Below are 13,178 nucleotides of genomic sequence, written 5' to 3'. Positions count from 1 at the left end.
ACAGTATATTTACCCTCTTCTAGAAATGACCAAAAATGGCATCGAGGCAGCAGTTGGCATTATATACCTGTCCCCTTTTTCAATGAGGCTCAAGTAACGTCCATGAGCAAATAAAGCTCCTTTAATCATTTCAGAAATATTTCCTTTCTTGTTTCTAAATATTTAGAAAAACTTTTTTTATGACCAGCTCTTGTTGTGACCTGATGATTGTAATCTTATAAACAATATATCCTTTATGGTACTGACCTTTACTCTACAATGGGAGTTTAAGTGAAGGAGAGAAGACATGCTTGCATCAAGGTCCGAAGTGTGCTGCATTTATTGTGTAGGCTTAAAAAAAGCATCTTTTGCTGTTAATCATAATATGCAGCCGAGTAAACTCTTGAATCAAGATACTGTCTAACCGAGGTTGCATTTGAATGGTTCTAGTATATTGGAAATCCCTAAAGAATTAGCTGAATGGGAGACTGCCTCTAAATAAGCCCTGGTTAATTTTGGGGTGTCACCTAGCATTTTACAGTTGCGACCGGACACAAATAATAATGATTTAGGGCATCTTATAAAATTTCATTTTAGAAAGTCCTCTTAGGCTGGTTAAAGTTGAGGTAAGAATTGCAACAAAATAGACTCATAGGCCAGTTGCCAGTAAACAAAACAGAAACATCTCCAGTCGCTGTGAGGCTAAGTGAAGCCAGGACGGGGGTTCAGCCCTCCCTGCTCCAAGGCATCCTCACCTATTGACTCCCAAAGAGCTACCTTTCCTCCTGGGCAATCTGATTGGTCAGCAGTCTCCGACCCTTCCATTGAGCACATGTGCAGGGAAAGGGAGTGGGGACCTGCCATTAACCTATTTCTTGCTGTAATCAGGTGAGCCATCCGAACCCTCTCACAAATTCCATTTTAAAGTCAGTGACTGGGTTCTCTTCCCAGCTCTGTAGTTGATTGAATGTGTGACCTTGGGCAGATTATTTAACCTCTCTCTGCCTAAATTACTCCATCTATAAAATAGGGTAAATCTATAGCTACAGAGACGCATGTAAGTGAAAGGATCATTATTGTTATTTTATTATACTAACATATTTAATTATTCGGAATGGCTTTTATTGAGCAATTCTATAGAAAGGGGTTGCACAAACACCTGATTCCTTGTGATTACCTTGTGCAACAAAATATTCAAGACAAGGCTCATGTGATCAGAATGAATGCATGGGAGTATTAGCAGATCCTGTTCAGAGACCTGCACTGTTGCTGCTGTGCTTCTGATTGCTCTCTCCAGAAAAATATACATGCTCAGAATTGCCCTCCTTATTGTTAAACCTTCCATGGATTTGCTCCAGCCCACTTTGCTGATATTCCCTCTGCCTGTCTAGCACAGGACTCATCCCTCCACACAATTTAACTTGTGTGTGTGTGTGGGGGGGGGGGGGGGGGGGGGGGTGTGTGAGAGAGAGAGCATTCTCTGAAGCTTCTGTCACCTGGAACAACCTTCCTCTATCTCTTTGCCTTGTCAGTCACCAAATCTTCATTGACGATATTTCTTCTACCCTTGCCTGCACCTCTTAATTTCACTATCCCTCTGCTATTTACTTTCATGTATTACTTAGTACTAGGAAGTGTTTTGGGATACGCATGGTATGAAAGACGCAACACAAATAAAGTTGTATTGTATAATGTACCATGAAGGATCACAAATAAGCAATGCTGTTTGAACTGCTGGCAGGATCCTGGAGTCGTCTGCCAAAGCTGTTGAAAAGCACAGAAATGTCAACGGGGGCCATTGAAATGTAAATGAGTTGCTTAAACTGACCTTTCCGTAAACGTTTAGGCCTTTTGTTCCTTTTCCCCACTCTAGTCGTGTACACATCACAGAAGCAACGCTAAATCACCTAGGCAAAGCTTACGAAGTGGAAGAAGGGAATGGACACCTGAGAGACCCATACCTTGAAGCAATGAACATCAAAACCTACTTGGTGATTGACCCAAGGGTATGTGTCTACATTTAAAATATATATATGCGTGTGTGTTTTAGTTCAGGAATATAGTGTGTGTGTGTGTGTGAGAGAGAGAGAGTTATATGGGTTGTCTGTGTGGTTTGAATGTAGGACCTCTGGATCTGAAAGCATGTGCCTGTACTGTCTGAGGCTACCTCTTCACTACAGGGGGGGGGGGGTCGATTTAAGATACGCAAATTCAGCTACGCGAATAGCGTAGCTGAATGACGTATCGCAGCCGACTTACCCTGCTGTAAGGACGGTGGCAAAATCGACCTCCGCGGCTTCCCGTCGACGGCGCTTACTCCCACCTCCGCTGGTGGAGTAAGAGCGTCGATTCGGGGATCGATTGTCGCGTCCCGACGAGACGCGATAATTCGATCCCCGAGAGGTCGATTTCTACCCACCGATTCAGGTGGGTAGTGTAGACCTAGCCTGAGTTAAAGGTCCATTAGCTTGAAGGCAATAGCAGACTTACAGATGTCTTACATGGTCCAGCCACTAGAGAGGGACAAAAATGCATGCTTATCTATTATTTGAAGTGTGTGTCATGCAAAGCACTTTATGGAGAACGGCTTTGCATAAAGCTAAACTATATAATGATCCTGAATTTCAAAGGAAAAACTCTGCGGTAAAGTCCATCTCAAAAATGTCTGAAGCTCCTAAAGCCAATAATTATGAAATTGATCTGCCCACTCTCTCTGAAGGAAAGCTTGTTTTAAATAGCGTTCAGTGTAGGATATACAAGTAGCTTCACCATAGATACCTCAGTAGCCAAATGTTAAACATTCATTTATTACTGCTGTCCCCAGAAATGGATGTTCGAGGGTGACGGTCACACATGAATACTTGTTAACTACTGAGACTGTCTGCCCAACAGAGATCCTCTTTATTCCTTAAAGCCTTCCTCAGTCCTCCTCTTGTGTGTCAGAAGTGGAAAATACATCCACATCTATAAGGGTTCTCTAGTGTGACTAATCTCTGAATTAGCGCCAAACTGGGGCTTTATCACCATCAGCCCTTCCTCAATTGTTCACGCTATTCACTATCTTTCATTATTACCCCAATACACACTATTTCAGGATGAAGTGCTAGCTTTACAAATGAGACAAAGGGATGCCTCTAATTCTCCTCCCTATAGTTCATGCTCTTCTCTGGCTACCTGTAAACAAGCAAAATAAGCCACTTGGATGTTTAACAGTTTTGAGAGTTTTATAATGAAAAGCAAATAAAGAATCAAAAGAAAAGACTCTGGGGCACTCCTGAAATACTATCTGAGGCTGGGCTCTGCTATGTCACATCCAGAGCTTGGCTTGTGAAGTTTATTGCAATGAAGTCCAACAGTTCCTGTATTTCATTGGTTTCCCTGAGCATGGATTATGTGCCTATATGTTCCTGAGCTTCCCTGGGTATGCTAGTGCAGTCAGGGCTGGCTCAGTGCTGCAGACAGAACAGGCATCCATCTAGGGTAGCAAAATGTTAATTAATAGCAAAACTGTTAATTAACTGGATGACTGTGAGTGAACATTTGCCATTTTGCTTATGGAAGTAATATGCCTAGAGCTCGGCTTCTGTAGTGTTTTCTTGTACACAGACCTTGTTGACTGGTACCACTGATCCTTCTTTGTTACGCCCTCGGAAATATGAAAGTTTTGTTCCTGTTGAAACCCAACTCTTGCTGTTCTTATGTTCCCCGATAGGAGTTCTGTGGCTCAGGTAGTAGAGACTCTGAAAAAGCTTGTGTTATCTGCTTTGTTGTTTTGATTAGGATTCCTATCTAGGATGCTTTATATAACCTCCACGTATAACTCACTCATTTCTGTATTCTGGGTCAATAGCCCTGGAAGCCATTCTTCAAACACTGATCATACTGAGGTGCTCCAGTTTGCTATTAAATTCCCATTTAACAGATAGAAGTAAGAAAAATGAATAGCCAGAGCAGGCAGACACTTAGAACATCCATCAGAAACTTTCTAAACCTGCTAGGAGCCACCTTCCCGCCTTCCCCCCCCCCCCCCCTCCGGCTGTTGTTTGTTTTTAGGTCCCTCTACTCTGGTTACTTCCCCTCTTTTCTTCCCATCATTCCTCCAACTCAGCTGAAATCTATATGCACCTTGGGGTGGAGTTACCAGGTGGTGTATCTCATGGTTGAGCTGAGTACCTTGGGAGCAAGAAATTTATGCTGTTGAGTGAAGCAGTTGCCCGAGTCCCCAGCCAGGTCCCATTAGCTACTACTGTGGCTAGCTACATTAGGCATTATTACTGGAGCAGGGAGGGAACGTGGGCAGCTTCAAGGAGCTACCTGTCACTGCAGAATGTGTTTGCAGAGTGTGTGGGAAGGGTGGATTTGGTGGAACTCTCTCACCATATGTTCTAGCAGTCTTACTGGCTGAATCTTTCAGCCAGGATCTCTCCCCAGTCCGATGATGCTTCCTTTATCTTTCAAGTGTTGTCGATGCTGTGAGTAGAGATGAAGGGAGAGATCTGGGGAGATTGCTCCCCTTTCCAGGGCTGCCCAGAGGGGGGGGGGGCAAGTGGGGCAATTTGCCCCGGGCCCCACAGGGGCCCCCACGAGAATATAGTATTCTATAATATTGCAACTTTTTTTTATGGAAGGGGCCCCCAAAATTGCTTTGCCCCAGGCCCCCTGAATCCTCTGGGTGGCCCTGCCCCTTTCTTATAGCAGTTCTCTTCTTTGAAATCATCGCCAGCTGGGGTTCAGGCGATAGAAAATCTGATTGCATGGGAACTTCCAGCTGTTCTTTTGCCAAGCTGTACATTTCTCGCTCACACCCTTTTTCTTGCCAAAGAATGGCCGCTTAGCCGGATGATAGTCCATTTGATTTTGTTGACACCTGGCTGAGGCGTCAGTTTGCCTTTTGTCTCTGAGGAACTGGTTTGTGCCTGCTCTTTTGAAATGGGAACACATCTCAGGAATGTCATACAGTAGACATGCAACTTTACATACAACGTTGCCACACATATTTTACCAGGACAAGAATGATCAACAGATTCAGTTTTCAAATGATACCTCATAAGGCATGCGTTGTACAAAATCGTTTTACAAAATAGTTTTGTAAAAAGGGTGAACATAGGGATATGGACTGTCACAGGCAGTTTTTCAAATTTCTCTTCAGCAATATCGCCATTCAAATGGTTTGTAATTTAAAGAATATGATCTTTCCCACGCATGGTGCAGTTAAACTGGTATTCTGAAAAGTGTTTTGAAAAAAAAAATGGCACCATAGAATGGTCAAGGTTAAATTTTCTCAGTTCACAAGGGCTTGTCTACACCATGCAGTGTGTAAATGCTCTTTTTCAGTACTTTGTCGGCACTTTTGCCGACAAAATACTTCCAGCCCTGTGAGTGGCGTTAGCTTTGTCGGCAGGAGAGTGCTTCTGCCGACAAAGCCACGTTCACACTGCCACTTGCGTTGGCAAAACTTTTGTCTTTCACGGGGGGGGGGGGGTGTTAAGTACCCGTGAAAGTTTTGTTGACAACTTTGCAGTGTAGACAAGCCCCAAGTGAAAGTATATTTTTGGGTTTTTTTCCCTAAACTGCTAGTCCTGAAAACTCCACTTGAGATCTAAAACCAAGCTGGGTCCTTTCTCCCTTATGCGTCATCAGTAGTAAAGATTCTGCAGTTAAAATTTAATTTACAGTTAATACCTCAGCCAGAATAGAATTGAATTCCCTCTTCCATAGCTCTAAATTATATCCTTAGTGCTGCTTGTGTAAGTGCCTTTGATTTCTGTGAAGGTGGTACACGTATAACTGAGAGCAGAATTTTGTCTTGGTCAGTAAGGCAAGCAGATAGGAAGGACTGTGAATATACAGAGCTGGATCACTGCTCTATTGGGTAAGAAAGGTGCCTTTTTCACGGGTCACGTTTCTGACCATAATCATGCCTTTTTACTGAGAACAAAATATCAATGTATGTTCAGTGAACAACTGAGAGTTATTCAACATTTCATAGAATTTCTAAGTAACAACCTGCTTTTTTTCTTGCATGCTTGGTGTCTAGTACTTATTACCATACCTAGATATGCCTCCCTACACACATGTTGTATACAAATACAACACAGTTGTCAGATGTGCTATTTTTTTAAAAGGTACATAACATTTCTAAGGGAATGTAATATTCCCCTCCCCCCCCCAGTTTTATGGGGAGGTGAAGTTGTTTGTGCGTTACTTATTTTTACAACTTCCAAATAATCACAAGAACCCCTAAGAACATAAGAATGGCCACACTGAGTCAGACCAAAGGTCCATCTAGTCTAGTATTCTGTCTTCTGACAGCAGCCAATGCCAGATGCTTCAAAGCGAATGAACAGAACAGGGCAATCATCAAGTGATTCCTGTACAATCTCATTGATTAATAATAGCTTGAAGCAGTATGCAAATTTTTATCTCCCTGTAATTAGGAACTATGAGGCCACGTAATTCCCTTTAAATCCAAGTATCCAAAGACTGGAAAGAAAAAGAATTAGCAGCAAACAAATCAAATTATCTTCTTTAGCTGTTTTAAATTACAGACTGGGTACTACGAAGACATGCAGGTGATTGGGTGCTTTACACTATTCTGTGATTAGATTTTTACTGGCACACTATGCTGTGTGTATACTCATCAGCGTGATTTGATATATCTCCATTAAAATGGCTCTTGCGCTCCTGGAGATGCCTAAAATGTGAGGATATGATTATTCATCAATGCACTATCTAAGATCTGATGCTTTTATTACCCCAGTTATCCCTAATGTGTCAGCTGCTTTTGGTCACATGAAGGGGCATTATGAGGCTTATATGTTCCTTTGCTACACATCCATGGCAGAAGGACATAATCTCTGTTGCAATCCAGGGCTGAGCTTTGTTGAACTCTGTCAAGCTTCCTCCCAACCATTGTGTGGATCCCTCTGCGTCATGTACGCAAGACCTCATGCTTATGGTCTCGTCCTGCCTTGACTTTCCTCTGACAGTGAGGAAACCCCTTCATCTGTCTGCAAGACTCTGCAATCTCTGATGATGCTACACATGGTCCAGAAAGCCAGAAGGTTGAATCAGAGCAGTTTTCCAAGCAGTGAACCTCAGTCAATTCAGTTTATGATTTGCTTAAACTAGAGTCGAACAAGACAGGGGATGGGGAATCAAGGATGGCACTCTGGCTGATATATGTAGTACCATGTCCCTGGAGACCAAGGTCCTACATAGTTGTGTGGCTCTCAGGTACAAATCCAACAGAGCTTCAGAGTGCAGTGTACTTTTTTTTATATGTAAATGTGTCTCTCTTACTTTTAGTCTAAACAGCGTACGTTGAATAATCATCTCCCTAAAACACGAGTGAACGATGGGCTGAAGATGCGAGCCTCTGTCCGTATGACACGTTATTTGGAGTCCTGGGGAGCAGCCAGGCCCTTTGCCCACCTGAACCACAGAGAAAGTGTCAGCAGTGAATCATCAGCTCCAACTGGGAGACAAAGAAAGGTGATGGTTGGATTGGCACTTTTTTTTTATTCCAGCATGGGTGTGTGTGTGTGTGTTTGTGTGTGTGTGAGAGAGAGAGAGTGACACCCAGTGCTGTGCACACACACACAGCTTTAAGCAGGAACAGAAACACCGAGTTAAGGAGAGAGCACCAGAAAACAAAACAGGGATAGGGAGTAGGAAGCAGGAAGGCAACACACACACACCAGTGATCATATAACCAGACCATAGAATCAACCCAGACATGAACAGGCCAATGCAGATAACAGAGCACAGGATGAATGGAAAGGTTAATCACATAACAAGAGGATTGCTGCATCCTGCACCAGCTTCAGTTTCTGGATCAATTTAAAACGTAGCCCCAGTCTGGAGGGGGCCACAACTGCTTTTCTCAATGGGAACCTTAATTAGCTTGACAGTGCTAACGTGAAGAATAAAACAGGATTTATTCTTCTCCTTTTCCTACTCCTGGAATTTCAGAGAGGATTTTAAAGGTAGCAGTTTAGGCTCTGATTCTGTAAAGTAATTAAGCCCATGCCTAACTTTAGCACAAATGTAAATTCTGTTGATGTTCAGCTTTATTTTAATTAAGTGCTTTGCTGAATCTGGGCCATGGTAGTGCAGTGACTGTAAGTAAATAAATCAGCCATTAAGCTCATCTTACTGAGAGAGGTGATGTTGTCTCCAGTGCATCACAGTTATTCTCTGTCCTTTTTGGATCTTAACTTTCACCCGAGGACTCACTAGATCCAAAAGAGATCTCACTGTAATGTCTCCTCTGACAGATAGCATCTCTAACTCTGCAGCATCCTCTGTTTCCCCTCACTGCTTACATAACACCAAGTTATGGTATGGGTTTGAATTTTAGATCTTCTGGCGCTGAAAAGTAAATGAAAGAGATGCATCTTGCTCTCAGCTAACCCAAACTTATATGCTAATCAAATACCATGTAATGCTCTACACAACACCTCTGCAGCTCCTCTGTGTCTGCTTGCCTACTGGGGAACAAAGAGCTGCAGTATGAGTTGTCAGCTGAGTTCCTCCCACTTGTGCTGTATCATTGTGTCTAAGTAGCTTTCTCTTACCAGCCATGTAAAATATTTTTTCTAGTTTATAAAATGTATAACTCACTCACAAATCCTTTTGTTTAGGAGATACCTTTGAATTCTACAAGTCGTCAAAAGACTTCAGATAGGTAAGTCCAGCACCGTTGTTTTGTTCCGTGTGGTCCCATTACAATTTGACATACTGTAGTGTTGTGACTTTATTAAAACAAAAAACCCTAGATTGGCAGGAAGACCTATTGTGGTAGGCACTGTACAAAGAAGTAATAAAACAGTACCTGCCCCAGAGAGCTTTCACTCTAGATCAATTTCAGATACACTGCACCTGTTTCTGTTTAGCAAGAAGAATATTGGATCTTGGTTGAAGAATAACTTTGGTAGTAAATTAGACGTTTTTAATGAAGTCAAATACAGTGGTTCTATGAGCCTGCAAATCTTAAAACTAGTTTTGAGCTCTGCAAGGTTTACTTGTTCCCTACTGGTTGCCCTACTTGTGTTCTGGTGTGACATAACCATCCCACAAATTGTCAGTGACAGAATTTTTCCTGGTAGTTATTCTACACCCCCTTTTCATTCTCATTCACAATAGCAAGCTTTGGCCATTTCTTTATACATACTCTGTTCGATGAAGTTATTGTCAGGGCCGGCTCCAGCTTTCTGCCGCCCCAAAGCGGCCAAAAAAAAAGATGAGCGGCAGCACTTCAGCGGCAGCTCAATCGCGCCGCTTCTTCAGCGATGGCTCCTTCACTCCCTCTCCTCCTCTTTGGCGGCACTTCGGCGGCAGCTCAAGGAGGAAGAGAGGGAATGAGGGACCCGTCGCCGAATTCCCGCCAAAGACCCGGACGGACCACTCCAATACCGGACAGAGTGCTGTCCCTATGCGTTGGCCGCCCCAAGCACCTGCTTCCTTAGCTGGTGCCTGGAGCCGGCCGGCCCTGGTTATTGTATTGTTCTCCAGCCTGCAGGGTACATCATTCCAAGATGAACTGGTGTCTGAGACATTTAAAATATCTCATGGTTGCATATACAGGTCTCATATTCATCTTCAGTAGAACAATTTGTAAAGTCCAGTTTTTAAATATTGCATTTAATCACAAGATGCTTCTTAGCTGCGCTTATGCTTTATTAAGGTAGAGCCGACTCTTTCTGAATGATGGATATTGCAGCTAATGTCTCTCACTAATAACCAGCCACACCAAATTTGGTCTTTCAGACTTCTCATGAAAACTTCTCTAGGAAGAGATTTTTCATCTTGACAAAAGACTGCCTTCAAAATAATTTGTCTTGAATGATTAATTTGATTGTTGTTAATTAATCTGCTGGAGCTGTTGTATTACATTAAATGTGTCTCTCTCTGTGTTAGTCTGCATGGATCTAGACAAGAACAGTTATGTCCCTCTTCACTTGTAAACTATAAGTGAGTTCCTCCTTTCTCCTTATACTTCTGTACTTGTTCTGTCACTCTGGACGCCCCATATTTCCTCACTGACTCCATATCCTTCTTTTTATAGGAAAGTAAGTGAGATGCTGTTTGTGTATGGAGGGAGGGTAACTTTAGAGAAATTTATACTTTTGTATGCCATTCCTTTTTGATTTTCATATTAGCAGTAATTGAGAATGTTCCCAATTGTTTTTTTTTTAAAGTTTTGTTTGAAATTTTTCAGAAAATTGACATAAGGTAATTGTATTTTTGCTTTGATAAGACCTGAGTTTGGCTTCAGTGTGTAATAAAGTATTGGAATGATTTATATTTGTTTAAATAGTTTCTTGGGTTTATTTTGGAGATCATGTTGTTGTTTTGATATATTTTTGAGGATATTTGTAATTAAGTGACAATGATGAATAACCATAGCAGTATGTGACATCTACACTGTGCATATATTCTACAGCACATTTTGGAAGTCTGAGTAGAGATGCATCACATTCATAAGCCAGAAATTGATTTGATGCTTAATAGCTTCTGTGTCTTTCTCTATATATTTAGAAATACATCCCAGAAGGGAAGGATGGAAGAAGATACTTATGATGAAATGATGTCGACCATTGAGGGTCTCAGTTCGACTAAGTATGTAATTTTTTAAATTGTTTATCTAGATTTTAAAAGCAGCTCTGCTTTTCTCCAGAGAGAACCTGCATTCTCAATTTTAAAGTAAACATCACCTTTGAAAAATTTGTTTGCTTGCTTGTGTGCCATTTTGCTTGTTTTTAACTTGAGTACAATGGGAATTCTTTTGCGTTAAAGTACAGCTTAATAATATACACCTCTACCGTGATATAACGCGACCCGATATAACATGAATTTGGATATAACGCGGTAAAGCAGTGCTCCGGGGGGCCGGGGCTGTGCGGTCCGACGGATCAAAGCAAGTTCGATATAAAGCGGTTTCACCTATAACACGTAAGATTTTTTTGGCTCCCGAGGACAGCGTTATATCGGGGTAGAGGTGTAGTTCCACTGTGAAATTCTCAGTCAGGTTATAGAAAAATGTTCATTTGTGAGAAAACAAGAAATTGTAACTGAAAACAGATAATGTCCAACACAGATGTTCAATGCTACATTTCAACTGTCCCAGCACATTCAATATTCTAGGCATCTCCCAGCACATTACACAGTAGTGGGCTGAATCCAGGTCACAGGAAATGTGGGAAGGTCAGAGGGTGAGGCAGCTGGGGCATACATGTCGACAGAGGTCAGGAGCACATGGGTAACTGCTGGGAGCACTACAGATATGACTCCCATGGCTGGTTCACAGAGGGTACCTGGAGTATCAGTGCTAATAGCAGGCACAGCAGTTGGCACAGTATATCTGTCGGATGAAGGCTGTATTTTATATCTTTTAAAATGAATTCTAGCATAGAAATTCCTATGATCTATACAAACATAGAATCATTTCAATTGGGAGGGAGCCATCCATCCCTTCTACTGGGTTATGGTAAGGCTAATATAATTGTACTCAAACCATCCCTAATAGATGGCAGGTATTTGCAGGGTGAAGGCATGGGTGACCTAGTATCTCTAATCCATCTCTAACATCTCTAACCCAGCCAAGAAGGTTTCAGACTGGATTTCTTTTGTATTGATGACTATACTACCAAAGGGATGACTAAACTGGTGCAAAACCGCCAATAGCTGAAATGTAAAGGCTCTTAGAGTGCTTTGCCAGCTGTTCAGAAAAACATTATGCCGTGATAAACAAGCCACTGGCTATGTGAACCATGGAATCCAACCTGAAACATATGATTTTTGCATTCTGTTATATTAGTTTATTGCATACATTTTGTAAAACCTATTTCTATTTTAATGCAGACCAGGGTGTAGTAACTCAGATGACTTCTGTGGATGCTCACTGTTTTTTGTAGAATCAGGATTGGAAAAAGAGGTTAGTAAGAGATGAATCTTTTTTGTTATCCTAAGTTACAGTTAAAGGACTAGGTCTACATGGGAGCTGGGAGCATGCTTTCCAGTCGGGGTAGACAGACATGCATTAGCTCTGCTTGAGCGCGCTAAAAATAGCAGTATGGACATTGTAGCACAGGTGATGGCTTGGGCTAGCTGCCCATGTCCAAGCCCAAGCTCTGGGTCTGAACTTGAGTAGCTAGCCTGAGCTGCCATGTCCACGTGGCTATTTTTATCACACTCGTCTCTGGCTGCTGGGACTGGGAGGCTTGCCCCCAGCTGCAGTGTAGACGTACCTTCATAGAAACATGAAAGGACAATTGAAATGAAAGTTTGTTCGTTCCTATATTGGGATTCCTGAGGTGACTGCAGCTCCAAATGCGTCTTAGGTGATGTGATGTAATGCAGATCTCTTGGTTCACTTGGCTTATTCCCTGCTTCTTGGTAATGTTAATAATATGGACCAGTTAATAATCTAGGGTTAAACCTTGGCCCTTTAAAGTCAATGGACATTTTGGCAGTGGGTCCAGCATTATTCTGAACATCTTTATTATAAAAAAGCAGTAAGAGGTATTTAAAATGTGTCTTTACATACATTGTAGCAAATAGGACTCTGCTTTCCATGATCATTTCTTTATATAGCCGTATGATATTTGGTAGGTACAGTACATACCCTATATGAATGGTAACGTTATCCTTGATACTAAAACATCCTGAGTCATGGCTTAAATGGAGGCAGGATTGAATTTCAAATCTCCTTATGTATACAGTGTTTCACCATTCTATTGCTCGCCCTTTCCCAAACTCAGTAGGACCCACAACCCATCCCCGTACCCCCCAAAAAGAAGAGCCTTCACTGAACCATTCCAGTCTGAGGAGATCCCTCGTTAAACCCAGAGTGATTTATGCATATGGACACATTAATGAGGAATATGTATATATTACAAGTGTGTATATATAGTAAAACTTTCATAAAGAGCCTTCTCAGTTTGAGGCTGCATCAGTGTCGTCAAGGTTTCAGTTCAGTTTTGGGTAGCGTTCAGTTAAATGAACTTCTGCTAAAACTTTTTCTTCTGGTGTCTCGTGTGGTAGTTTAAAACAGATTTCACTGTGTGTGTATTAATCTACTCACACAGGACGGGGCCCCCAATCACTATGATAATATAAATAGTCGAATAATCAACCCTTATAGTAAGAGTTAGTTTGGAAGCTGTGCTGATTTACATGTTGTGTAATAATCTGTT

At 41.9% G+C, this 13,178-nt stretch overlaps 1 protein-coding gene across 1 annotated transcript in view; it reads left to right on the top strand.

The window, feature by feature from the left end:
- ADCY7 (adenylate cyclase 7) overlaps positions 1 to 13,178 on the top strand; it is a 57,028-nt gene that overhangs the window by 25,679 nt on the left and 18,171 nt on the right. The window contains exons 9-13 of the mRNA XM_024209214.3: positions 1,853 to 1,985; positions 7,288 to 7,473; positions 8,625 to 8,668; positions 10,522 to 10,602; positions 11,845 to 11,917. Coding sequence (XP_024064982.1) covers positions 1,853 to 1,985; positions 7,288 to 7,473; positions 8,625 to 8,668; positions 10,522 to 10,602; positions 11,845 to 11,917 — 517 coding nt within the window. The remainder of the gene's footprint in view (positions 1 to 1,852; positions 1,986 to 7,287; positions 7,474 to 8,624; positions 8,669 to 10,521; positions 10,603 to 11,844; positions 11,918 to 13,178) is intronic.

The sequence above is a fragment of the Terrapene carolina genome, unplaced genomic scaffold (assembly GCF_002925995.2).
Source record: "Terrapene carolina triunguis isolate 2854851 unplaced genomic scaffold, T_m_triunguis-2.0 Scaffold130, whole genome shotgun sequence".
Taxonomy (NCBI): Eukaryota; Metazoa; Chordata; order Testudines; family Emydidae; genus Terrapene; species Terrapene triunguis.
This window is presented reverse-complemented; position numbering and strand designations above follow the sequence as displayed.